General features: G+C 35.1%; 1 protein-coding gene across 1 annotated transcript in view; it reads right to left on the reverse strand.

Annotated features, from left to right (window-relative positions):
• KNDC1 (kinase non-catalytic C-lobe domain containing 1) overlaps positions 1-27057 on the reverse strand; it is a 70468-nt gene that overhangs the window by 13312 nt on the left and 30099 nt on the right. Inside the window, exons 6-17 of the mRNA XM_074875012.1 lie at positions 25921-26942; positions 17888-18002; positions 14707-14778; positions 14542-14603; positions 12121-12279; positions 11688-11765; positions 10960-11053; positions 10622-10784; positions 9683-10527; positions 9434-9578; positions 7965-8056; positions 5555-5958 (exon numbers count right to left, since the gene is read on the reverse strand). Of these exons, the coding sequence (XP_074731113.1) occupies positions 5555-5958; positions 7965-8056; positions 9434-9578; positions 9683-10527; positions 10622-10784; positions 10960-11053; positions 11688-11765; positions 12121-12279; positions 14542-14603; positions 14707-14778; positions 17888-18002; positions 25921-26942 (3251 nt within the window). The remainder of the gene's footprint in view (positions 1-5554; positions 5959-7964; positions 8057-9433; positions 9579-9682; positions 10528-10621; positions 10785-10959; positions 11054-11687; positions 11766-12120; positions 12280-14541; positions 14604-14706; positions 14779-17887; positions 18003-25920; positions 26943-27057) is intronic.

The raw sequence follows: 27057 nt of genomic DNA on the forward strand, positions 1-27057 counted from the left end.
AAGCCCCATGGATTTTTAAAAGACTGCTACATAGGCATCACAGAAAGAATAGTGAAAGCCCAGAAAAGCTATTATCCAGATTCTGAATTGGAAACTGCTTGCTTTTACTTAAAGGTCTGGTTTTTGTTTCATCAATTGAAGTCAAACCAAGTTAATGGAGAGACTATGAACACAGAAAGGAAATCAGAAAGAGTGGCCATTTTTTGATGTTTGAAATCTGATGGACAGAAGTGGTTTGTCCCCTAAATAACTTCAGGTGAGTAGCAATGAAGTCACTAACAAATTCCCAGTCTATTCCATGTATCATCTTTCATTTTAGATAGGTCTAGAATATAGACATTTTTGATGAAGCTGTACATTCAAGTTCTGCTCCCTCTGAAGTACGTTTGTCAGGACACTTTTCTATAGAACGCTCTTTAGTCTAGGGAACAAAGTAACAATAGACTGACTTTGCTTACTTGGGAAAATTGCAAATTCCAATCTGTCCTTGAAGCATGAGTTTTTTTACATGCTGAAGGGTAGCTCCACCAAAGGATGCAGAATATTAGCAGAAGGGAAAAGAGGAGAGGAATGGGAAAGGAAAAACTGTGGTCAAAATATGCAAAACCTTCACTGAAAATGTCCTAGTCACAGTTTGAGTGCACCAAAGCTTGGTGGAGACTCTTAAAAGTAGCTGGTGAGATCTGGGGGATAACTGAAACCTAGTGTGGGCAAAGAGGAAAAGGGCAAAAGCTAACGGTGAAGGTTTGGGGCTGCCAGAGAACAGAAGCGAGCTTATTAGGCTACAGAAGAAAGCACTTCTCATTGTGAGTGCAGACTTGGACTTCCCCATGGAGAACTGGCAGCCCTGGTAGCTGCCTTCCCTTGCTCTGCTGCAAAGACTTGGTTTGGTTTGCCTGGATGCACTCTGTATGAGGGTACAAAATCAGCAGCTCCTGGACTAGAGGCGATGTGAAGCAGGGGACATACTTGCTTGCCTAAGGACTAACATTTCTAAATGCAGATTAATGTTTGCTAACCTTAAGAACTGCAATGAACTGTCTGATAAGCACCTACACAGTAAAGCATTTATTATTTTTATAACATTTGAAAGTGTCACCTGGATTCATAAATTTTTTAATTTTTTATGCTAGCTATTTCACATTCCTTCCAGACATAAGAGTACATACTACCATATGTTTTGAATCATAATAGCTTGATCAATCCTATTGTTAATATTGTTCATCATATAATAAATGTTTTACTTTTTGCATCTTAAATCGCAAACTAAGGTGTGGACAATATCTAACAGGTTCCAGTAGAAAAATAGAAAAGTTAATTATTTTTCTGGCAGAATATTTAATTCTGTAATAAATATGTGTTCTGGCAGAGTTTCTCAGAACCTGCATGTTCTCAAACCTATTTATAGGTATACAAAAGCAAAAAAACCTAAATAAGTTTAATTGCATTTAGAAGGTGAATACAGAAATATTTGAATCATATGGATATTTTCATTGGAGAGATAAATGTATTGATGAGATGTGTATGTCTCCAAAATGGTAATTTGTTGTGTGGTTAGACTCTCATTCTGTACTCGGTTCCACTTGCAGACTAGACTTGAACTGACCAAGCAGGCCTATCCCTATGAAAGTGTAAGGCCATTAAGTCAGGACAGATGTAGTTAAGCTCAAATGTCTAACTATCTTTAAACATTCACTCTTTGAAATACTAACTCCTAAACACTGCCTTAGCAAACTTCACTGCCAAGCTATATATTCAGCTCAACTTTATTGCTGACTTTTTAAAAATCTGTCAGAGACTTGGGGCAAAAAGTAGGTTGATATAATCCTTGCCAGACAATGAAGACTAGACTATAGTTAATCAAGGAACTGGTTTTAGAAATAAAAGAGGTTAACAGATGATTTAAACAAGGAAGGATTGGGTGGAGACAAACAGCTCTACCTTGCAAGAGGCGCAGAACCTTCCTCTAGCAACTCAAACCACGTTTTTGCTTGAAACAACCACTTACAAGCCTTCCTTTAGACTTTGTAGTCCTCCTGGACTGGATAGGGGACACACATTTTCTCCACTAGATTTTACAGTGAGAAGTTGGCAACTAGAATAATTAACTTTTTTGAGCTTCTGCTTTGGCAGAAAACTCATGTTAATTTTCACACTGAGACTATTTTATTTTCTCAGTATTTTGGTTCGGACAGTGCATCATTCCCTTGAAATTTGCACAGCTCTTATTCATTGTTTACATGTTAACAGTGTTAACATTTCATAAATGCCAATGATTAATGACCACATTTTTTTTCCTAAATAATCTGTACTCCAAGTAAAACATGTATAAATGTTCATATTATCAAATAAAACTAGCTGAAAGCACTTTGCTGTACAAACACAGCTGTTGGCTACATCCAAGAAAAACAATACACAAGGACTTAGAAATGTTAAATCCTACCCCATCAGCGGTACCAGCAACATCCATATTGTTCAAAATGAGATATGAACTGGTCTTTGTCAGCTGCTGCTATGGAGAACAAAACCATGCTATACATTTTCATAGTTATTTGTAGTGTTTTATTTGATGAATCAGGCAGTAAAGAGACAGCTGGGTAGAGCTGCTTATCACCTACACGTTAATTGATTGCCTTACAGCTAAGAATCATTGTCTCCTGACTGCTGAAACAGCATAAATTTCAGTTTCATATTTTTTTCCTGTCTCTGTCATATTTATTGACCACTTAAAACTTGTAACAGTTCATCTCATTTAAACAATATTGTTAATAGCTTATTTCAGAAATTGTTATGACTGATGGAGTTTGGAAAACCAGCAGGATTTAGTAAGGTGTTTGTTGCTTAGGTTAAATGTCCAAGATTGCTGCCATTAGAGCATTATGGTTCTGTAAATTTTGATTTTAAACACATTTGGAAGACGCTGGGTTTCACAGAAAGTCATTGTTGTAGTAACACCAGCAGAGAGATTCAAGTTTTTGGGCTGTGGTAGTGAAAGAAATAAAAATAGTCACAAGGCCAAAAACGAACTGATATTTTAAAGTGTCCTCTGTTGAATTTGTAGCAACAAGACACTTAAAAAGCATTTTTTAAAAAAAATATTAAAGAACATTTAATATATTATTAAAAATATTTAAGATTATATACCTGAATATTCTAGTATACCAAGACTTTTAATATAAACAGTACAACAGAGAAGATACGTATCTGCATATACATGCTTTTTTGTGAAAATCAGCTTTTCTTTTGCAATGCACCCAAAACATTTCTGTGCTGTACAAGAGTATTTATTCTTCTGTTAATCTTCTCTGAAGAAAATGGTGAAATATAAACTGAATTTGACTTCATAATTGAAGATGACCGTTTATAATTTTATTCCTTGTAACTTAGACACAAAGGGATCTCACAAATTAGGAAGACTATTTATGTAAGATACCAAGCTTCTATTGTCTGCAAATAATTATTTTATTCTTGTTTGTCCACCTAGCCTCATATGCTAGAGCACACACACTATTTCTGCATTACTGAGACAGTAAGATTAGAGTCTAATTTCTGTCCAGATATTAGGATTTCACACTAATTTTAGATAACACAAGTAAGATTAGTTCACTTATCCTCAGAGTAGTATGCATCTTTTTCAGCTATCAGAATATGCGTTCTCTTGCTCTCTAAATGAATTGTTTAATAATTGCTAAACTGAACAAATTGCACTTTGTATCAACAGTAATCTTCATCCAGTGGAATGTACTGGGCACAAACACAGTATCATTTTCTACAAAGATACTTCACAACTATTTTCCCCCCAGCCCCCTGCATGGTTGTTGGGTTAGACATGTTCTTATGCATTAATGCATATAGTAGCAATGTATAACAGTATGCATTAATTTCATAAGCAAATTCCAAAGCAGACTGTAAGCACCATAAGTCTTGCTTCATTTTTATTGTATGCTTGTTAAATAGGGAAAACAATTGCCAAGAACTCAGAAGATAATTCATCCTTTTGAATCAAACTAAATTGCTGAGTAGTCTGTAAAATCTCAAAGTAAAAAAGACTACCTCTTGAAACAGAAAAATCTGTTTAGACACTTATGAAACTCCCTACTTGTGAAAGTCTGTTCTTCAGTCAAGAATTACTCCCTCAAGTAAGGGAGAGTATGCAAGCCCATTTTTCTCTAGCTGGCATGCTTACATAGGATTAAACAGCCTCATAGGATCAGAAATAGGAATTTGAGTAGATCAAAATTTTTGAGAGTGACAGCCTTGAAAACTTTTTTAAAAAAATATTTATTTATTTATTTTTACACAAATCAATAGTAGGGCAAGTTTCTCATGCTATTTTCTCCTATAGACTTACACCAGAACATTAAGGTAAAAAAAAAAAAGAGTAGAACATCCTCAGTGATTCAGGCTTTAACTTGCCTAATAACAGAAAAATAGTTACGATTTTTTACTGAAAACTGAAGTGAGGTCACTGTGCTTCAAAACAAAGAATGTAAATAGATTCACTGCTACTTAAACTGTCTATCTGGAAAGAAAGAAGTCTAGATCATGTTCTCAGCTGTTTAGTTCTATGTTGTCAAACTCACTTAAAAAATAAAGCAACAAATTAATCTAACTGCCCATAGTAAGGAAATCAACAAGAGCAGTGCAACTCCTGCTTCATCTTTATTAAACATGTATCTGGCAGAAACAGTAAGGATACACAAACTAGACAACTAACTGTTCTAGGGACACAAAAAAACTCCAGGTGTCCCTATGCTAACAGGTCTTCCAGTACTGATAACTCATTTACCTAAATTTTTCCTTTTCCTTCCCATGAACCAGCTCCAACTATATAGATTTCTACAGTTTCATATATTATCCTTACTCCGTGGCTTTGGACTTCAAATATTTACAAAAATGTTCACAAACTGAAGCTTGTTATTGATAGATGCACAAATGTAAAAATTAAGTAAATGTGATCAATATAATTTTTAAGGTAATGGAAGACCTTGCTAATCTAAAACAACCCAATCCCTGCTACCCATGCTTCCCCATGCTCCCCAGGCTGCTTAAAAGGCACAAGGCTGCATTCATCATGATGATTAGCCATCTCCAGAGAAGATGTGAGCAAATAACCATTCTGCTCGTAAACGGTGAGAAGCTGTCAGGGAATTCACTGTGACCAAGGAAAAGGGCTCAAAGCACGTGAGAGGGAAGACCTCTTAAGAGCCTGTGATACACATCAGTCATAGCCATTCTTAGCTCTTTTCTATAATATTACCACCATGGGGTTGGTGCATATGGCAGACAGTACTTTTCTAGTCAACTTCATGAAGAGAAGATGGGTTGTAGGTCAGTGATTATCAACTTAATATCAGTGCTCTTTATTTTGGAATACTACCTTTACCCCGGTTTATTGATAAGACATCACAAATCTTGAGGATATTAAAACACTTAAGAGTCAGTATTTAAAAGAAGAAAGGGGGTTTCAACTCACTATAACACAATAAATATTATCATATTTTTAGCCAGCAAGTAAAGAGGTATCTTAATGATTTTAAGTCAAAGTACTCACCACTTTTTTAGCATCTATATTTTGTGACTCACTTGATTTCTGCTTTCCAAGGTTTTTCATGTAACTGTGAACTTCTGAATCAAAACATTCAGCTCCATAAAAAGCACTGCTCCAACCAGGACTACAGCCATGGAAGTCAGGTAGGTTGGGAGACACAAGATAGCTGTTTCCAGCTATCTTTATCATCGTCTCTTTCTCTTGCTCTATATTTTCTTCTGCGAAGTCTGGACCAATACAACAGCCATTGCTTTGTAAACACTGTCGTTCTTTCTCTATGGGGATAGTATTCTGCAGCCTCAATTCTTTTTTGATATTATCCGAAGGTGACTCATCAAAATCCATTTTAGCTAATAACGTATTTATCACAGGCTCAGCCTTCACATCAAAGGTTGCTTCCCCCTCTCCTAAAAAAGGTGTATGGGGGGAAAGAAATAACGGTCATGTGGTGCGGTACATGCTTTGTTGAACTTAAACACCACTCATACAAAACACAGTTATGAGACCACCTATGCACTCTAACAGTGGTTTTAGATGCTTATTTTGGCTCTGTGCTTTTTCTCAACTACATATTGTAAAATGATAAAGGTTAAAGACACTTCAGAACTATTAAGCAATACATTTCTGAAAATTACAAAATATTTTCTGTGCATATGCAATGAGCACTTAAAGTCTAGTACAGAAGCTTTAAAACAAAAGTTAAATATGTCAGACCTGTGCATGCATTAGTAAAAAGATTAGCTCCTGAGGTTTTTTCCATCCATAAGTCTGGAAGCTTTTATTCCATACAGAGAGGGCAAGAATACTTGATACAGCCAAAGGGGACATAGATGTTAAACTTCCTACTCCTACAGGACTCACTCCCTTGAGCTATGGTGGGACTTCTTTGCAGTTATAACAGCTACTACCAACCTTAAGGGACTGAGGCGACAGTCAAAGGCTGGCATGATACTGACAGGAGCTTTTACGCCTGCCAGAAATCTCCCTTTTCACTTGAGCAACCCTCCAGGGCTTAGATATGCCACCTTGGAGTCAAATGGACCTAAATTACTGGTGCAAAGAAATCACATACCCCATGGGAAAGTCTGGCTCTACATCTGCAATCATTCTGAGCCAAAATGGAAAATTGTAACGCAGAATGACATCAGCAAAGTGCAAACTTAAAAATTTATGTTTTGCCATAAAACCTAACAATGTAAGGGTATAAGCTGTTCTGTAAAGAACACACAGTTTAACTTCACTCAAAACAGAGAAGTAACCAAATTTAAATGCTGAAACTATCAGCTGAACTATCTTGAAAAAAACTGAAATACTGATAAAACAGCAACAAAATACAAGCTGTCCAGGAACACACCAAGCCTAGAAAGGGTAATGGATTTGTTATAATAATGGGATTTGCCAGTCCCAAATCAGTTTTGAGTTCAGTTACTGAAAGATGGAATATTCTGTAAACCTTCACTCACAAAGTACGCCAGGGAAAATGCAAAACCCACACTGAAGTACAAATAAACAATCACTAATATAACTGCAATGACTGCCCTGAAATGGTGGTTCTGTAACCAAGCTTGTGATCAAAAGGAAAAACTATCTTGATTAACAAACCATTTGACCCACTGTTCATTTTGCTATCTATCTTTAAAAAGGCACTTCAGTGGATAGAATAGGGAAATGGAGAAATTCCTAGGAGAGACATAAAGACTATTCTATTTCACCTGTTTGAGAAAACCCTTTTGATGAACAGTTAAAAAATGTCCTTTTAAATCCAAAAGCAATTCAGTTTCTAGATTTCTGTACAATTCCCTTCCCCAGAACTCATAAATATTTTTACTGACAATACCATTTTTTATTTTAATACATTTTATTTATTTTACTGCCTAGTTTTGTTTTAATTCTGGTAAGTGAACAAGGAAGAACCAGATCTGTTGCATAGTCATCCTTTAATCAACGTTCAACTTCTTCAGGAACACCTAAGGAGTCATAAGCATTTTCTAAAGCTCTTCTCTCTGCCTAGTTAAGCTTGCTATGTTGTGCAGAGACACCTTAGTATGACTGTCCCTCTTCCCCCTTCCCTCTCCCTACTTTAAAGCATGTCACTAGAACATCTACTGGATGAACACAAGAAAACAACATGTAGCAGTTAGGATTTTGGGAGTTTTTCAGACACATCTGTATAAATAAAAGCAAGTAAAAGTAAATGAAACTGACATCCCAGTCAATGACATGTGGTCATCTGTAAGCTTCATATAAAAGACAATGCCAGGTCCCCAAAGGCATTGATAATGTTCAGATTCACTGATAATGTTCATAAGTGCTAAATTGAGTGGTTTCCTGAAGACACATTCAAATCTCTCAAAACTTGTGTCACTGAAATTCCCAGCACACAAAGATCTAGAAACAGGAAGTCCCTCCTCACCCTCTGTCTGATCACTGCTTGCTAAAAGGCTACCAGATTTCTTCAGATCTTGGAATACATTGCCACACTTTGAATCATCTGCCTCAGTTATGCTGAAAATACAAGAAGATTAGGAAAAATTAGTTTGATATACTTTTATATTTACATCAGTAAAATGAGATCTTACAAATTATTGTCATGTATGTGAAAGGCTTCATAGCATTTATCTACCTCCTGAAGTCTGCATCTTCAGCTTCAGTTGTTATTTTACAAGAAAAAAGATGTTCAAACAGACATTAAAGCACACTGAGTAAGATACAGAGATTTCCCTTTACAGCATTTGGCAAAATTCCAACAGAAATATCAGAACATATACAAACAGAAAGCATAACATAACACCAGGCATAACTTAAACTGCAAATAGCTGTAATGGATTTTTCACTCAGAATTCAACCTATGGATAATAGTCCGACTCTAAGTCATCCCTAATAAGCATAATAATAATTTTAAGTCAAGGAAGGTAACAATTAAAAACTGCTATATTTTTTGTCTGAAGAATGTTAAGTAGTGTCTCAGAGATATTCTGAGGTAGTTCTTGTGTGTGATCTAAAAGATAGACCTGTATTTTTATAGTGGATAATAAATGATGATTTTCTTTTCACTCCTGCTTTCAAAAACTTTACCTTGTAACAAAAGTTCATATAGAGAATGACCTCTTCATATATGTCAGTAATTCATCTTCAAGAGCTCAAGTTTTTCCTACCATAACATTCAATTCTGGAGCATTAAGAGCCTAACCCCCAACCAATTTTCAATGGCTCTTTAAAAATCCCAACTCAAATGAGAAATAGGCTAGCATGTCAGGGTCTGATACCTGGAGGTCATAGTCTATTCTCTCTGAAGCTTGCTGTAGGGATCATTCATCTTTTAACACTGAAGTTTTTCTAGAGTTTCTTTATCAAAATTTCCAATTTGTAGTTCCAGACCACGACAGACAAAAAAACCATACATAGCTTGCACATATAAATTGATTATGGTTTACGATAGCCTTCAGTAAGTAGCTTTTATAAGTATGCTACATTTGGAGGCTGCAATAAAATGAGAATGTTTTTTATTATTTTTCAGGTAGATATGTCATTGAAGATGAAATAGTAAAAATGAGAAATTAATTAAGCTGGTGTTTTCTTACTTAGCGGTCTATTTGCAAAAGACTGCAAGGAGGAACACTAAGTCAAACTAAACCTGTTAAGTAAAACATTGCTAGGAAACCCAAATTAATTTCCTTGTTCTAAGGTGTGAATAGAACAAAAGGATCTATAAATAACTAAACTTAAACAGAATAAGCAAACTGAACAGTAAGAACAATATATTTCACTTCTGATTAAACAGCCTTTTTCTAACAAGCAGCAGCATATCCTTTCCTGCTTCTAGGAACTAGGGAGAAAAGCATTAAATTGAACTGTAACAAGGAAAAGTTTAAAACCACCCACCATAAATGTGAAGGTCTTTCTCCATTCACTACCTCATAGAGATTCTCCAGTAATTTTTCATCCCAGTAGAGGTCACAAAACTTCTCACAAATTTTATCAGAAAACATACCAAACTCAATTTCCTTTAAGTTTAAAATGAAGTTACCTTGTTTAAAAAAAAAGAAAGAAACACATAAGAGAGAAAAAAGGCATTAATAACAATATTCTTACACATCAATGATAATAATATACAGAAGAAAATGTACATACCCATATCAAAAACTTCAACTCCATTCTCTAGATAGCCATCAAATGCAAACTCCTCTTGTATAAGATGAACCACTTCCTGTAGTAAAGCATCACTTGTTCTGTTCTGCTGGGGCAGGACTTCAACATCAAAGACATGAGAATAGTCTTGATTCACTGAGGTACATGGTGTGTGTTCTTGTTCAGTGAAAATACTGTCTACACTGGTAGCACACTCAATTTCTTGGCAGTTGGTTTGAGTAACTGGGTTACTTTTATCAAACTTGTTCTGTGTATTAGTAGTCTCACAATTTTGCACTGTGCAAAGGGAGGCATCATTTTCTGTTTGTGTGCTCATTTTATAACTTGCAATAGTACTTGAAAGTAGCACTGGCAAACTATGATAGCAATCATAAGCAATTCTTGAACGAACAGGTTTATTTGGTATTTGCTCTGATACAGCTAAATGTACTGGTACAAATGTCAAAACTCTTTTCTCTGAGTCCTGTTTGAGAATGATGTTATTTATATGAAGAAAATTAGGAGATGTAGGACAAGCTAAGGAGTTGGAAGAAACTTCAGATAAAATACTCTTTCCCTGTAGAACATGTGAGGAATCAGATGGTGATGGTAACGTAACTGTAGAAGTAAATGCACTGCCTGACTTTTGATCTTCTGAAGATATCTGGGATGAGTGGCCTGGAACTTGTAAATCACACTCAGGTATTTCAGGTGCAGTTTCAATAACATCGGTGTCCTCAGTACCATAGTTTTTAGAGTCTTCTATATATCCTGATTTGTTGTGGTCCACATGCTTTTCTTTTCTTGTGTCTTTCTTGAATTGCTCAGAAATCGGTGTGTGAACCTCTCTGAAAAGGAACAAAGAATTTTTTTTAGGACAATTGCAGTAGATTTAACAATGAAGTCTCAAGTTTAACTTATTTTGCTTTAGGAGATACTAACTTGGTTATATTTGCATTTTGTTGCAGAATAATGGGCTTAAAGTGAGTTGCAGGAGAGGTGAATGCAACAGGTAATGTAGCTTTCTCACAATTTAGAGAAATCTGGCATGGTACTGGTCCTTTAACTGCTACAAGTTTACTTTCACTGGTAATAGGCACAAATCCTAAAACCAAAAACACAGTTACATATTTTACAATATGTAAAATACAAATGCAAGGTAAATAACAATCAATTTACATAGAAAAAAAAATTGCATACTTGCCTGAGAAAATCTTACATGGAGAACTTATCTAGAGAATACTAAAGCAAAGTAAACATGTCAGAGTCTGACTGCTTACCTAGACTTGACTCTGAAGGGTCCATTTTATGTCTTTCATTTTTAAATTCAAAAGCAACATGATCTTGAGACGAAATTACTTCTTCCTCAACAGTCTAACAATAAAAATTGAAGTCCAAACTGAACTTATTAATTAGCATTTTCTTTTTTTAAATTCTGCTCAGCACATTACTTTAAAAAAACCACCCAACCCCCATATAAACCTAGAATGTTGCAAAGCAACAATCTAGTCATGCCAAGGTGGAGAATTAAAACAAATTACATAAAAACTCTAAGGACTAGTAGAACTGTTGAGAAATCTTGATAACCCTCTGTTTCAAATCAGAACTTTTAGGTAATCAAAGTTTTGAACAAAGTCAGTTCCATGGATTGACTGAACACTGTGTGCATTATATACACATATTTGAAACATAGACAGAACACAAGAATTACACATTAATGTCTTCTGTTCTGATAAGAGGGGTGCTAAATGAAAGAGAGATTATGAAATTAAGTCACTTGTTCTTTACCCATACAGACTGTGGAGTCAGGGCACCAAAACCTGGGGAGTGACCACTCCAACAGCAAGAACTTGAAAAAAGCAATACCTAAAGACTACTTGAAAATAAGTAAAAAAAAAAAAAAGAGAGAAAATCTAACTGTACTTGCAGGGGACAAAAATCTTACTGGAATACAATTTACAGAATTAATTGAAAAAATGTAGAGAATTAAAAAAGGTGGCACTCTTACCTTCAAGACAGATTTATTCAACAGTGCCAAAATATTTTTGCTGTTTATACCTTGTTCAAGTAAATAATGATTGCATGTCTAAAAGAAAAAAAAAAAATCATAACTTTCAGGCAGTAAATAAGTTTTCAATCAAGTGAGGTATTCTTGGACAAGCACAAAGTCAAGATAAACAGTCAATTAGAAGTAATCTAAGTTTAGAAAGTCTTATGAACCTATTCCGAGTACCTTATGGACAATTTCAATATAAATTAAAAACACACCCCTCTGTGTCCTTAGGGAGGTAACTTTAAAAACAAACCCCAAAGTCACTGGTTATGATTTAACTAGGTATTAGTCTATTACCAAAAATCAATTAATATTTTGATATTCAAATCACTAAAATGAGACTTTAGACACATCTAGATTTCACATAAAATTGCTTAAATCTAGTAACCTTAATTGCATCAGCTAGAGAAGGTCTTTCTTCAGGGTTTTTTCTTGCCATATCCAGAAGAAGTTTTTTTAATTTTCTTGGCAATGCTAGTTTGTGACTCTTTGGAACACTGTATTTTGCAGCCATCCACAGAACTGCAGCAACACCATAAATGCAGACCTATTGGTATAACATAAGACAGGAAAGATGTAAACAGACCAAAAAAAGCTTCTACTTCAAAACCAATTCCAGCAAATTATGCAAAAATTTCCTTCATTCCCCACAAAAAGAAATGACTAGAGCTTCCAAAGTACCGATCACATTTGGCTTTTGAAGATGCTGATGAAAAGCCCAGCCTATTAAAAAAAAAAAAACCTAGCTGTTATGCATGAAGGGCAAATAATAGTAGCTAATTTTCTACTGTTGGAGCAACAGACATAATTTGTCTTATCCTTTGTCTAGGAAAATTATTCAGGAAAACAGGGCTTTTAGAACCATTTTGAAGAATTCCTTTCTCATTTAAAAACTTAGATTGCTGCAAGCCTTAGAGTTCTACCATAAAACCTGGCCAGCTGTAATTTACTTAAAAAAGATCATGATAATTCAGCAAGTAAATGGCACACAGTAATTACAAGCTAGCCAGTAAGAGTTGTATTTTACAGAGAAGATTATACCTATCAGAAGAACGAGGTACTGTATATTTATTTTACCAATTATTGTGCTACCTGTAGCTAGACCAATTGAAGTTGCTATGATGAGGGACCTTGAAAAGTACTTGATCTTCATAAGCTTTCTTGTTTTAGCTGAAGAATTAAAATTTGCAGACTCAACCAGATTTAGCCTCCTTAATGCTTAGTTTATATATGTTAGCATGTACTACAAATGCAGCTTTGCCAAAGTTAAAGCACCATGCTTCTTCACATTGCCTCTGAAAGATATTAAAAAGGCTCAAGGAACAGAAACCTAAACACAGTACTAAATAATGCGGACCTATAAAACAACGTTTTCTAGCAGTCTTTTGAGCAAAGTGAACAAGCAATAAGCACAAGGTAACAAGGGAGTTCACTATAAAGAAAACAACCTGTGAACCATCTGAACTGTTGAACAAAAGCTACTAACAGGTACAAAAATATCTGAAATAGAAAAAAGCAGCTCCACCAAAACAAAAAAATTTTCTTCCCTTCAGGTGCAGAATTCCAAGAGGTCAATGGGATCACAATCTTAACCCAAACTTATTATTTATGAAAAACTTGCCATCTCATCCAGCATATCCTTCAAAAAAGTTCCTTTTACTGAGCTAGTACAGTTATCATGACTGGCACTACACAGTCTTGATTCCCATACCATAATTCTAACTAAATGTTCATAATAACCAGAAAGTTATACAAATATCAGGAAAAAGCAAAAAACCCAGGTCCATTTATTCTAGGTATAATGTTGCAGAAAAACAAGGAAAAAAGATTACTTCAGATTTTCTAAAGAAAAAGAATGGAGCATAAACTTTAGGATTATTAATTTCTACTGTCTGATGAAACTGCTGTCTTGTATTTCAGGGTTAGTTTAAGCTTCTGAAGCCTTTGAAAAACCTGCACATTGGATCAAAGCAGTTTAAGAAGAAAAAGCAACTTTAAAGAAGCAGATAAATAAGCATTTTCTAGTTACAGAAAATTTTACAGAAAGTCAAACTCTGCCTTTAATAGATTTTTTTAATGAGGATTTTTTTTTTCTGATTCATGACTACCGTGCCTAATTTTAAAGAACTCATGGGGAACAAGGTATATATTAGCTAACCTCTTTTCTTGTTACATAATAGAAAGGTATCATAAATTCTGCTGTCCTAACTCTTAAGATCACTGTGGTACAGTTTGCAATTCAGATGCAGTTGCAGTGGAGACAAATACTCACCTGCTATTTATTAACATTTTTATCATCTTTGGTCTGAGAGCTCCTTATGGTTTTTATCTATAGCAAAAAGCTCTGGGAAAAGTGTATTGGTAAGAGACATAATTCATAATCTTCCCATAGTAAAAATATGATGATAGTAATATTTTAATCCAATCATTCAAGTTAGATTAATGTTTGGGCTTTAGTCTAGACAGTCTAAAATACTGATCTTGGTGTGACCTCCACAAAGTGAAAACATGACTTCAAAGTCTGTCTTACTGTTAACAAACTGACAATAATTAAGCCTTGTGGAAAACTACTGAATAACAGATTTTTGGCAGTTACTTAAACAATTTTGAAAGCCAAGATTATTTTTCAGAAGCAACTAATTTTACGGGAGATCAATATATTAAAAAAACCCACAGATAACAAAGAAATATTGGGAGAAATGAGAAATATTATCAGCATCTTAGAGTTTAGCTTTCTTCTTCAAGCAGCAGAGGGATACAACTGTCCTTTGACAAAATGCATAGCAACCTACATAACCTACCACATTACCTTTTCAGTATCCGCATTGTCTTCTTCAATTTCAGGAGCTAAATAAAATATATCACAAGATTCTAAATGAGAAAAGAAAATGGAAACAAAAGGTAAGGTATTTGCTTTCTTCTGCCTTCCTCCCCTCAAAGAAATAAAAGCAGAGTACACAATGTATTAGTTTACCTTCAGCTTCTGGAGCAGCAAAGAGGATACTTCCATGGCAGTCAATCATCACGGAGTCCAAACATAAGACCACTGCAAAACAAGCCACAAAACAGCAAGGCATAATAAATATCTATTCTCGTAACTATTTGACACTAATAAAAATAAATTAAATTATTTAAAAATAAATTGCAATGTCAGCAATTACCCTACGATAAATGATGCTTTAAATAACACTAATGCTAGAACAGATACCACCCAATAAAGAGACAGTAGATGTGTAATCACCTAGATTAATTCCTGCAGAACAAAGACAAGGAAGTAAACCAATACGGAATCACAATAAATAAAAGGGCTTAGAACACCAAAAGTTTATTCTCTTTATACCCAGCACTGAAAAGGAAGGCCAAGAAAGGAACAAAACAAAACAAAGAAATACAAGAGCTAGATGTACTCTAGTCTCACAAGGTACCAATAAGAGACAGTCAATTTATCTTAAGCATTTAATCTCTTCTCTCTTCCCTCCTCCAACCCCACCAAAATACAGGGTCATTATCTGGAGACAGCTGAGACATATGTGGCCAGATCCAGAACTCCTCTAGGTGGGATAGGATAGAGAGTCCAGTTTTGCACAAATAGTTATAAACACACACACTCTCCCACTGAAGAAATGTCAACGTAGATTGGTATTTGTAAGGCCCTGAAATTTGCTATAGTTAGGAACAAAATAACTGACTTCTACAACTATTTTAAATGATCTGAGGTCTTCAGGAAATTAACATTAAGGTCATGAGATCATGCTATATAAATTCAATGATGAAAAACTTGTGGTAAGACCATGTCTATCTGTTTGATATCTTCAAATCACACTGTAATTTAACATGTTTCAATAAGCCAATTGGCTAGCAATTTAGTCTTGCCTTTGTAGACTACCATCAAATACGCTGTTTTCTTAGTAAAAGGAGTACTAGGAGAATAGATTCTTACATTAAATTAAGAGGTCAAAACATTAAATTTATTAATTATTAAAATATTAAAGAGGTCTAAGAGTAAAACAAGTATTAATTTATTATTAAATAGTAAATTGGAGAGGTCTGAGAAAAATAAAGTAAGAAAAAAAGGAAATAATCCTTTTGTTTTTGTAATTACCTGTACAAAACATAGCTAAAGCCATTAAATTGTTCACTATGCTTAATGTAAATAAAGACTTGCCTACTACATTCAATAATATTTAAGCTTGACCTGGACTATGAGTCTTGAAAAGCAGAGCTTTCCTGAATTGGAACCTTTACTAGTTATTTCTGCAAAGGCAGCTCCCCTAAGAATTCTTCATGAGTTCTCAAGAGTTTTCTTTGCTTCTCAAGAGGTAATGCCTCTGGCCCTGAATCTGCAACAGTTCACACAAACTGGATCTCAAGGAGTTCAGTACAACAGAGAATTATCCCCTGGGTTCTCTAAAGCACCTGTGAGCAACACGTATTCAACATCCTCTGATGAGAGGAAGTAAGTAAAGCCTCAGTGGAGGTTACAAACTTTTTTGGATTGAACTAAAAAAATGCATGAAGAGGCTAGCTTTGGAAGTATGTTTTCTTACCCAGATAATTCCTGCTTAGGATAATGAAAAAGGTATAATCATGGAAGGATTTGGAGGAAAAGGCTAAGTGAATAAATAATACATAATCCATCTTGTTCCACATTTCATATATTTAACTATGACTCATGAGCCACCAATCTTACTCTACCAGTGTTAAGACAAAGGCTATTTTAACAAACACTTTATATGATATCAGCTTCATCTTTAATATTATTCAGAAGGAATGCTGACAGAACTGTGTGTGTGTGTGACCGCTATAAGTCATTCCACAATGCACAACTACTCTCAGAACAAACAGAGAATCCTCTGGAAGAAATATTCTAAATCTGAAAACAATATTCAACTTCAAGGTAGCTTTATTTGTCAAATATGGAATTTTAAGTAAAGTACCTTCCATTTAGTGGTTTGTATCATTATGTTCACTTCTGCAGGCTACATAAGGCTCAGATCACAACTCAGTCTTTAGTATTTTGAAGACTTATGCATTCTGGTACATGTAAGTACAGTAACAGAGGCTGGCTAGGCATATGAAATTAGAATCTGAGCCATTATGTGCAGTTATTTGAAACCTTCACAAACATTAGCAACATGCTATGAGGCTGAAATAATACTTCTGTTGCAAGGTATATCAAATACTTAGTTTTAAGGGTAACATTGCTTCAAGTGCTCAGAAATCTCCATTTATGGCCAATTTCTTTTTTAACAGTTTTATACCATAAAAGATAAAATAGCTGAAGCTGAAAACCAAAGAGATGCAGTAATTTTTCTGCACCTTGCTATCAAATTGTGTATAGTCACTTACAGACTTCAAACTCATCCCTGCCCAAACCCTCAAAAGCAGGCTTTTTAAATCAAGAAAAAGGAAAGGCAGGGTGGTGGTGATGGGAACCTCTGCTCTGTTTATCAGAACTGCTACAGATTTATTATTAGTATAAGCTAAACCAACATTCAGAATGCCTATGGAAATTTAGGATGGTCTTCTCCCAAGTCACATACAACATATTCCAATTGTGTCAAAGGACAGTTCCCCGCTCCTCTCTCAGAAGTTTGCTTCTGATAATTCTTCTATAAACTGAAGCTTAGGGAATGTGGAAGGAGTCCCTGGGTGTTTTAAACTGACAGAGCTCTGTACTGTCAAAAATACCTCAGGAATCATTTGTCACAAAGAAATTCAGGCAAGAGAGGATGTTTTTTGTTTACATATATATAAAACTTATTTCCTCCTGCTTTCAAGATACAAGTCCCAACTGCTTTTCTTAAAAGTCACAGTACAATTTCTCCATCCCCAAACTTTCTAAACACAAAATTAGTTTTACTGCTTGAAGTCATAAAGATTTGTTTTCCCTGCAAAACCCACCAAAACTCAGAATAAAGAAAAAGAGGACATTCTTCTATGTATGGAAGAAAACTCCAAATTGAGTAAAAATTCTAAGTCACCATTTAAGAGAGTGAAGTTAGAAATATTGCCTATTATTTTTTCTGTACACTAAATGAAAGCTGAGATATTTTGCATCAACAGAAGAAAACATGAATACAGTGAACATAAATAGTTTAAGCAAATGTTTAAGATAATTTTAAGCAAATATTTTGAGATAATTAAGACTATACCTGGATAATCTATGCAAGTTTGCAGAGTACATAAACACTCATGACATAATGCCCAGAGTTCATAGTCTTTCAGAGGTTTACCATACCAGGACAACAGGAGTTTTAGAGAGATCCACTGAAAAAAACAGTGAGGATGCAGAAAGTTATGAAAAATTATCACAAACCAAAAAATGTTTACTGATGCAATGAAAAAGTAAATCCTAATATATAACACACTCACCTAAAAAGCATTAAGAAAAGGTATTTATTGCACTTGCCAGTAATGAACTAATAACACTTCGTACTGAAAAAGTATTGTACAGTTAGCTAGCTGTATAGATGAACCAATAGTTTCTTAACTGCATAAGAAAAGTGTAATTAAAGTGAGATTTCAGCAAGAATAGAAGTGTTTCAGGAAAAGTGAGCTGTTTCAAGGCTCTTTCTCATCATACTAAGGAAAGATGCTTTTGGAACGTCAAAGATGGCACATAATTATAAGGACACCACCTAGACTTACAAACATAAAAATCTAAATTATCACCACCAACAAAAAAAATCCCAGTCAAATCCTGATTTACCCTGACAGTTGCATTACAAGTCTTACCTTAAAGATTTCATCAACATTTCTTGTCCTTCTGTGAAAGATGTTGACAATATTGACAGAATTAATGACAGGTTTATTTGATGTCCAAGCACGTTGTTCTAGTTTTAATCACTGGCTGCTTATTTTATAGTAATAACATTTGTATTTCTGGCTATCAATTTAGCCTTTGATACCTGGCATAATACCTTAATGTGATAAAGATACTGCTCTACGGAAACTTACTGTTCTTCAGAGAATCCATGTTTTACATTTTGTGATTTTTTTGGGGGGTGGGTGAATATAAGAACTTGACATTGATAGGACTGCACAGACATCTTCCCGATCAAGCTGTGCTAATAGAAGAGCTTGTCACACTCTTGACATCAGCTGGACTTTATGATATCCATTCATCTACCAAAGGAACAGTAAATTCGCTGTAGGCAGAAACCTCTGGGTCAGAGCAGACCCATACAATTATTTTAAAAATTAGTACAGCACATTTTCTGTCTCTAAATGTCAACTTTAGGCCACGTTGAGGAAAAGAATTACAAGAAGCAATTCAGGATTAACTCTGGAAAACAAAGAAAACAAAACTGGAGCACAGGAGACAAACAAAAATTAAAATCTCTGAACTGTTCTGTTGTTTTTACAGACACCTTTATATCCCAATCAATGTTTGTAAAATCTAAATAGACTAAGGGTCTCTCTCACACACAATGGCAGTACATCATTATGTTTGACCAATCAGTCTCTGCACCATCATTTATTGCAGTCAGTTCTTCATGATCCTGGCTGTGAAACACCCTTCAGTGAGGCACTATTTGGATTTTATAATAAAATACGTATTGAACAGACTACCACATTAACTTTCATCAACATCAACAAACAGAAATGTCTTCCCTGCCATCAGTATATGGGGAGGAGAGAAAGAACCATGTTTATTTCTCTAGCTGAAACTTTGTTGATAATTTCATTTTAACCAGAAGACCTTCTCAAGGAATGTAATACTTTGGGCTCATGTTGTTTAAATATTCCTTGAAGGTGAACCAGATAAACTATAAATTTTTAACAAGATGTACCAGCAAACACACCTTTTAATTTACTTAAAATGTTTTATATTCTGCCTACCTCCAACACATAAAAATTAATTTGGTGCTTTTATTCTCCTGTCTTCCACTGTGGCACATCACAAAAATTAGTAACTTCAGCACAGACAGATTTGAAGCCAGGTAATAAGGTTAAGCTTCACTCTCAAATTTTGCTATCACCAGCATCCTGGAGTGCAAAATTCTTTCATCAATGTGTTCTTTCATTATATCTAGAAAAGTAAGCTGTTGAACTGTCTGATAAAAAGACATCAATTATACAGCAGGAAGGAAGAGGCCACATAGTCAAAAGAATGAATTAATCTAGAGAACATTCAAGACAGAGCTTTATACTGTTGATTGATTACTATCCCTGGTCAGTGCTGTGTTCCCTCATCCATAGCATCCTGGTTCTCACATGCCTCAAATGTCTTTGCTCACAGACACTTTATAATTAAAGAAGCAGCCAAATACTTCAAAGTCACCCTGCACAGCTGACAAGTGGAGAGAAATCAGAAGAGAAATTCCACTGACTGACTAGACCATTAAGAAGATTTTGGGATTTGGAAATATTTTTGCAATAAGTACACACCACTGCCACATGTTTCTCTGTAAGAGAATCCCTCCTCTTGAAGTTTATGTCCCTAGAAGCTCTAATTCTGCAGGAGAGAAAGATGGACTTCCTCTATCCCATATACAAATCACTTCTCACTTCAAGAGAAGGTGATGAATGGCTAGCAAGGGGAAGAAGAATATCTCACTAAACTGGAGACTGAAGTTAGTTGTACAGCAGAAAGCTGTACATCACTTCTGGGATATCCAAGCTCTCTAGAGGAAGAAAGAAGTGACAAAGAAATTTAAGCACAGCAGGAAAGTAGGAATAAACCATAAGAACAGCAGCAAAAGTTTATGATAAGAAAGAAGAAAGTGTCAATGATAGATAACAAAATAGAGAATGAAAAGACACCAGAAACAAATGCTATTTCAGAAGAAAAAGGAATGTAGAAAAAGCAAATCTTAGCAGAAGTGAGAATCACTGCCATCCATAGGACGACCAAATTAAGCTGAGTCAGGAGAAGAAAGGATGCAGTCTGGTTACAGGTTGTTGAACTTTATTTAAATGTATACCCTCATTGTTTCACAATAGATGCAAGCATCCTAAAGAAAGATTAAACTTCAAGTATTAATATTGCTAGCTAGTATTCATATGATAATTGTTCTCCTGTGATGCTAATAACTGCATTGCTATTGTCTCTTACTATAATTAAAGTCTCTCCCCATCTTGATGATATCAAAAGATTATTTTTATTCCTGAAAAAACCCCCTGAGAAGGTAATTCTTCTAGTGTCCTAATGATTCCAAATGCTCACTTTCCTACACCAGAAAGAGAGAACTCTGGAAGACTTCAGATAATGACTGAGGGCTCAGACCTGCTGGGGACTTGTCCTTCTAAGACCTTGTAGAAGCTTCTCAACCTAAGGTTTTGAGGCAATTTTTATTTCAGCCTCAAACCTTAAATAAAGGTATTTAACGCAATGCATCTCGTACCTCACCTTGAAGGTATTTAATGTTAAATACATTAAAGGTATTTAACGCAATGCACATTCAAATTCCACTGGGCCTATTTATGTTTTAGTAAACATTTAAGTGTAAAACTCCTTTATTTAGGCATCTGTCTCAGGTTTGGTTATTTTGTTTTGCTTTTTAACATGCAAGTCTGATTCATGGCTATTACTATCTCCTACAGCTTCAAAAAGCCCCATTCAACCACCAAGAAAAAAAAAATCTGAAGTGCTGGAAAACATATGATTAAATTTTTTTGTCAAACCACCTGTAGCATGCATTGTTTCTTAAGTACATTCAGACATTTCAGCAAAGCAAGCTCAAGACAACTGTTTAGCAACTATAAGGCCTCAAGGCCACTTCATTTAAAGCATTAACATTAGTACTGATATAAAACATTTATTAATATATTATCACCAGTAAAATTGCACCAAAGAGCAAAATTATAATCCAGTGCCTTTTCCTGAAATTTTTTCTTCATGTTCTAAAACAGACCTTTTCATAATAGAAATTATATAACCCAGTTTTTAAAATAAGGAAATGTTTTTCACAGCACAGAAATTTTGACAGAAAATATGAAAAAGCCACCTGACTGATTATTGCCTATAGCTACACACTGGTGACATTTTGTTTTATGCTAAAAAGATCGCATTTTAAATCTCACTTGTTGAAAAAGTGATGTTTTTTCTTCAGTGCTGCAAAGATCACTTAACAGATCTTTTATTTCATTGTTGGTACCAGAACTGAACCAAACTTTTAGTAAAGCATTCAGACTACACCAACACACTATATTTTATGAATGTAATGCTAGCATATTTTAAAGAGCCAAAGCAAGCAGCATTTTCATTATTCTTTTCTTAGTAAGTACTATTCTGGGAATTGACAACTTTTCCTTCCTTCAAGTGTTATTTCCCCAGTGTCATTCTCTAGGTACATGGCTTTTCACTTCTTTCATGCTTGACTGGGTATGAATGACCAACAGAAAACAAATGTGTATATGCCAGGTTCCCATTAACCCTTCTCATGTAAAGGCCATAGCATTTGAATCACAGAGAAACATTTAAAAGCATTAGATATGAGACACACCTGATTGGAATGAAATTGGTTAGAGAAATAAAAGATCCCCACTCAAACTTGAAGTGAAAAATATTTATTTACGGCATGCAAAACTATAAAAATTACTAGGAAAACCCTCACAAGATACATTGCAGTAGCCAGACAAAAGCAAGCAAGTATTTTTAGTAATGCTTACTAGCAGTAAAGCACACAATATTAAGAAGCAGTGTTGGAGTATTAGAAAAGTATTGTCCACTGGAGAAGTATTGACAGGCAAGAAAAACTGTCTGTTCTCCAGAGTAGACAAGGTTGATCTTCAACCGGATGGGACTGGTATCGCACTTTCTCTGAAGAACAAGAAATATTTAAAGAGGTGCTAGAGATACTATTCTAAAAGCTCTATGCTGCAGTCATGCTTATGTTACAGAAAACCAGTGAAAGAGCAGCGCTGTAAATCTTTTGAGATGTTTTCCATTTAACCCAGAAGGGGCTTCACACTCTTTGTGCCTTTGCAGTACATGAGCAAACTCCCAGACTCAAGTTTTAGCTTCTTAAAAAAAAAAAAAAAAATCAAACATTTTTAGGTATTTGGTAAAATTCTGGCACAGAGAAATGAAAGGGAACTTGAAATAGAGACATCAGTTCTAACTTTTTCACATAGGGGATAGCACAGTATGGCTTTATTTTTGCAGCTGTCAGGAGGGAAGTCAGAGGCAGAAACTGCTGTTTCAGAAACCTGAGGAATAAAATCTGTTTTCCAAAAGAAGAAAAAGAAGCTGAAAACATAAAAAAAACCCCAACAACCTTTCTCTAAGAAGACTTATAATAGAGTCTGCCATACAGTTCAATGACTACTGAAAATGAATGACCCTCCTTCAGAAAACAAAGATTACCAGGCTAGAAGCTCAGCATTTCAGGGAACAGACAGGCATTTCAGAAACACAGGTTTCTGAAATGTATTTATATATTCTGATATATTTAAATGCTTTTTCTCCTTACAGCAGTTAAATAATCAAAGAAGGTGGGGTTTGTTTGTTTGTTCTTGATGTTTGTGGGTTTGGTTGATTGTTTTTTGTTTGGTTGTTTTCTTCCAGACTAACTTAGGATATCTTTAAAGAGCATAATATTTTTATGTGGCAGAATGTTCTCTGGAATTATTACTAAAAAAAGAATTTAGAGCATGAGTCTATCAAACCTTTCCTCTGCTGAAAATACACCTATAAAACTCTGGTTTCATCGACAACAAGCCCTCTGCTGTCTTCATTTCAGATCACATGTATTACAACACTGCTTATTAGGGTAACTAGAATAATCTTTTCTAATTCACTGTGATTGTCCTGTGAATTCAGTGGGAGCAGGATAACTTCCCTTCTACTAAGAGCCTACTTATTTGGAAGAATGAAATTCTGTTCAGGCTGAAAGAACACTTTATTTAAAATTGATGATGAAATATTTGAAGAAAAAGAGGATTTCAGAATAATGGCAGAATAACCTGAAAACATATTTTGGATTACTTTTGTGTGTACTAATCTCAAGTGCTGCTGCAGGAAAAGCAAACAGAATGTTTGCTACAGCTTTTAAACCGTGCAAGAATTTTGGGAAACCATAATTCTGAGGAAGATTATTTTCTTGAAAGTGTCTTCATGTACTGATACTTAAACTGTTGTCCTGGTAATCCAGTAAGGACAGAATATAGGTCTTATTTCAACAGATTTTCTCCTTCTTAAAGAACAACGTCTATCACTACACTCAAATTATGTTCTTAAGTGATGTCAGCTTATTCACCACACCTCTCTAGTTAACATGGATGCTTAAGTAAGCCCACTTCCACCTCACGGCAAGTGATTTAAGTGTGGTATTTTTATTTCTTGGAATGAAAAAAAAAAGCAGCCAACACAAAAAACAAATCCAAAAACCGAGCTGCAGTGGTTTTACAGTTGTCTAATAGCCTTGTCTTAGCCATCCTCTCCATGACAAATAAACATGCAAATTAATTCCTAGGTTTATACAGTTTAGCATAAAAAATATAAAAACTGCATTCAGAAAAAAGAGATTTGCACATAAGATGAAAGACAGTTTCTGTTGCTTAAATACCAAGATGTATCTAGGTATCTGTATACTAACAAGCTTTCTCACAAGAAGTCAGTGACTGAAAGTGCTATGATCCTTGCTAGAAATACAAGTGCATCTACCAAATGAAGCAGGTTCATGTAAATCCAGAGTAACAAATGACATGACAAAAGCAGAAGACTTTGGAATGATTATAAATCTGATTAATACTTTGCATAGTTAAGAGCAGGAAGGGAGGAAAAAAAAGAAGAAAAAACAAAAGAGATGTTTCTACAATAAATGGATCTTTTCTCAGAGACTGAAGAATGCACCTGCAGGATTTTAAAAACTAAATAAAGGACTCAATATGCATACAATGGAGTAACTCCCTCAGAGAGCAAAACCATGCCATGTGGTACTTATCCATATTTACTATCCTCCTGCACTATGAATTTAATAAGCGTACATGCTGTTGAGGTGAGAAGAGGCAAGAAAGGGAAAAAAGCAGTTAGAGCAATCTTCAATGTTGCATTCATTTTTTTTAGCTATGATGAACCAAAGGCTCTTTACACACTTGACAGCCCCAGGTTACCACTCCATGGAGGTGTTCAGGGCAAGGTGAAAAGAAGGATGGATGCGGACTGAAAATAACCCTAGATGCCGCTGCATGGGATGGCTGGAACACTGGCTATTAGGCAAGGAGAACAAGGCTGAGCTGTCAGTAGACAATTAAGGAAAAACCCCAACATCTACACCTAAGCGTAACTGCTGGAAATGAAATGTGTTAAGTTTGTGCTGCTCACTTTTATCAAGACACAGCAAGGCTGGAGAACCATCAACCGTCCTGCATTTTTAGCCAGCAGCTCTCCTGTCACATGGATTGTTTACATCTCTTTGAGTGTGGCACAAGAGAAAACCATCTAGTCAGAGACCAAACTTGTCCACCCTGAGAATATTTGAGCAGAGAAGAGACCATACTACAACTATCTATCAACAAATTCTAGTAGACTAATTATCAGCTCTCCCTCTTATTTGGCTATTTATAAAGATGAAATGCTTGAGACAACATATCCATCATATTGTGCACATATTTGAATTCTATCATGAAATATACATAACAAACACAGAGGTGGTAATTTAGAACACAGAACAGATACAGCATATGTACAGTTTTCAAAAACTTAAATGTACATGTAGGTTAAAAAAAAGAAGTGGAAAATAAGTGGAGTCTTTTCACCTCCTGAAGCAGATGGGATATTGCCATTGATTTAAATGAGGTCAGGTTTACAGTCAGGAACTCTGCAATTTTCATAAGCACCTGGGAGGCCCACTGCAATGTAGTGAACTTTATGGATTGACAGTAACAAAGAGTAAAAAAAAAAAATCTACACGCACTTTGGTAATGTTCTCTTACAAATATAATCAACTTTAAGTATGCTGCTCTAACACACTAGTGAGTATGCTCCATTTGTAAAAAAAATTAAAATGAAAGTTGATTTTGCAATATCATAAATTTCACTGTAGCACTTTACTTTTAAAGAGGGAAAAAAAGATCACCATGTTTCCAATATTAACTCTTAAAGTGCATGAACTAACAAAATTCAATTTTCCAGGATGCTAAAGGGGACGAGGGGGAAGAAATCACACAGTATTTAAGTCATTTCATCTCCACATAAGTGACTACAGCAACTATATAATGAAGACTTTATTTTTACTACCTGCTCATTACTTTTGATTTCTGACCCTCTGCCTCCAAAAAGATTATCTTCATTATTGTTTGCACTCATCACATCGTTGTTTAATTCTGGAGACCTAATTAGGTTTGATCCATATCTGTTCCCACTGGGTTTTGTCGTTAACACTGAAGCCATCTTGTTAAAATGTGGTAAAGAATTTTCATTTGACCCTTGAAAAGTTTCAGAAGAGTCTTCCAACGCCATGTAATTGTCTAGCATTTTTGCTCCAGCAATTGATTGATTTGGGCCTTTTAGCATACCAGCTGTATTTGGCATTTCAGAGGTAGCATCAGCACAGTCTTCTTTGTGATCAGATGAAGGAAAACCTATCTTTTTACCATTAATAAGTGACATATGCTCTTCTAGATTCATGCCAGACACCTGTGTGCATACACACGGAGCTTCTAAATGAAGATCATTAACCTGGTGATTCTTTGGTTCTATTTTTGGTGGACTACTAATAGCAAATGAATTAAGATTTCCCTTTGAAAAAGCAACCTCATTATTATTGTCTAGAGGTAGTGACTCTTGTGTTAGCAAGTGATTTTTCCTAGCTAGTGGTCCACTGTTGGTTACAGAAGTAAAAAAGTTATTTGTATCTGCAGGTTCAAGTGGTAGCTTTGGAAAGGTTTTAATTTTTCTCAAAGAGCCTTTCTTAAAAATGCCATCTTTCTCCAGGTCAGTAACACATGCTTTTATATCCAAAGCAACACTAGCAAAACTGTCAGTATACACTGCATGTTTGTCCTCTTCTTTGCTCTTTATAGCTTGAATTGCAAGTTGAGAATGTTGAGTTTTCTCATTACTCAGATCAATTTGCATTTCCTTTAAACCACTTTCTCTGCCAGTCACCATAGTAACTATAGAAGAGTCCTTATGACAGGTAGCTGTCACATCTTCCACTGCAGACGAATCACCTGCTATGTTGTTTTTCTCATCTGAATATAATTTAGATCCCAAACTTCTCTGACACATTCTTCCCTTCCACATGTTATCACAGACATCTAGATGCAAAAACAGATGCTTATATTAAATGTGTATTTAAACCTTCCATCTTTCCCAGTAAATCTTTATATTGCTTTTTCTGCCATTGCTGTTATGCATCTTCAGCACGTTAAA

The sequence above is a fragment of the Strix uralensis genome, chromosome 7 (assembly GCF_047716275.1).
Source record: "Strix uralensis isolate ZFMK-TIS-50842 chromosome 7, bStrUra1, whole genome shotgun sequence".
NCBI classification, from domain to species: domain Eukaryota; kingdom Metazoa; phylum Chordata; class Aves; order Strigiformes; family Strigidae; genus Strix; species Strix uralensis.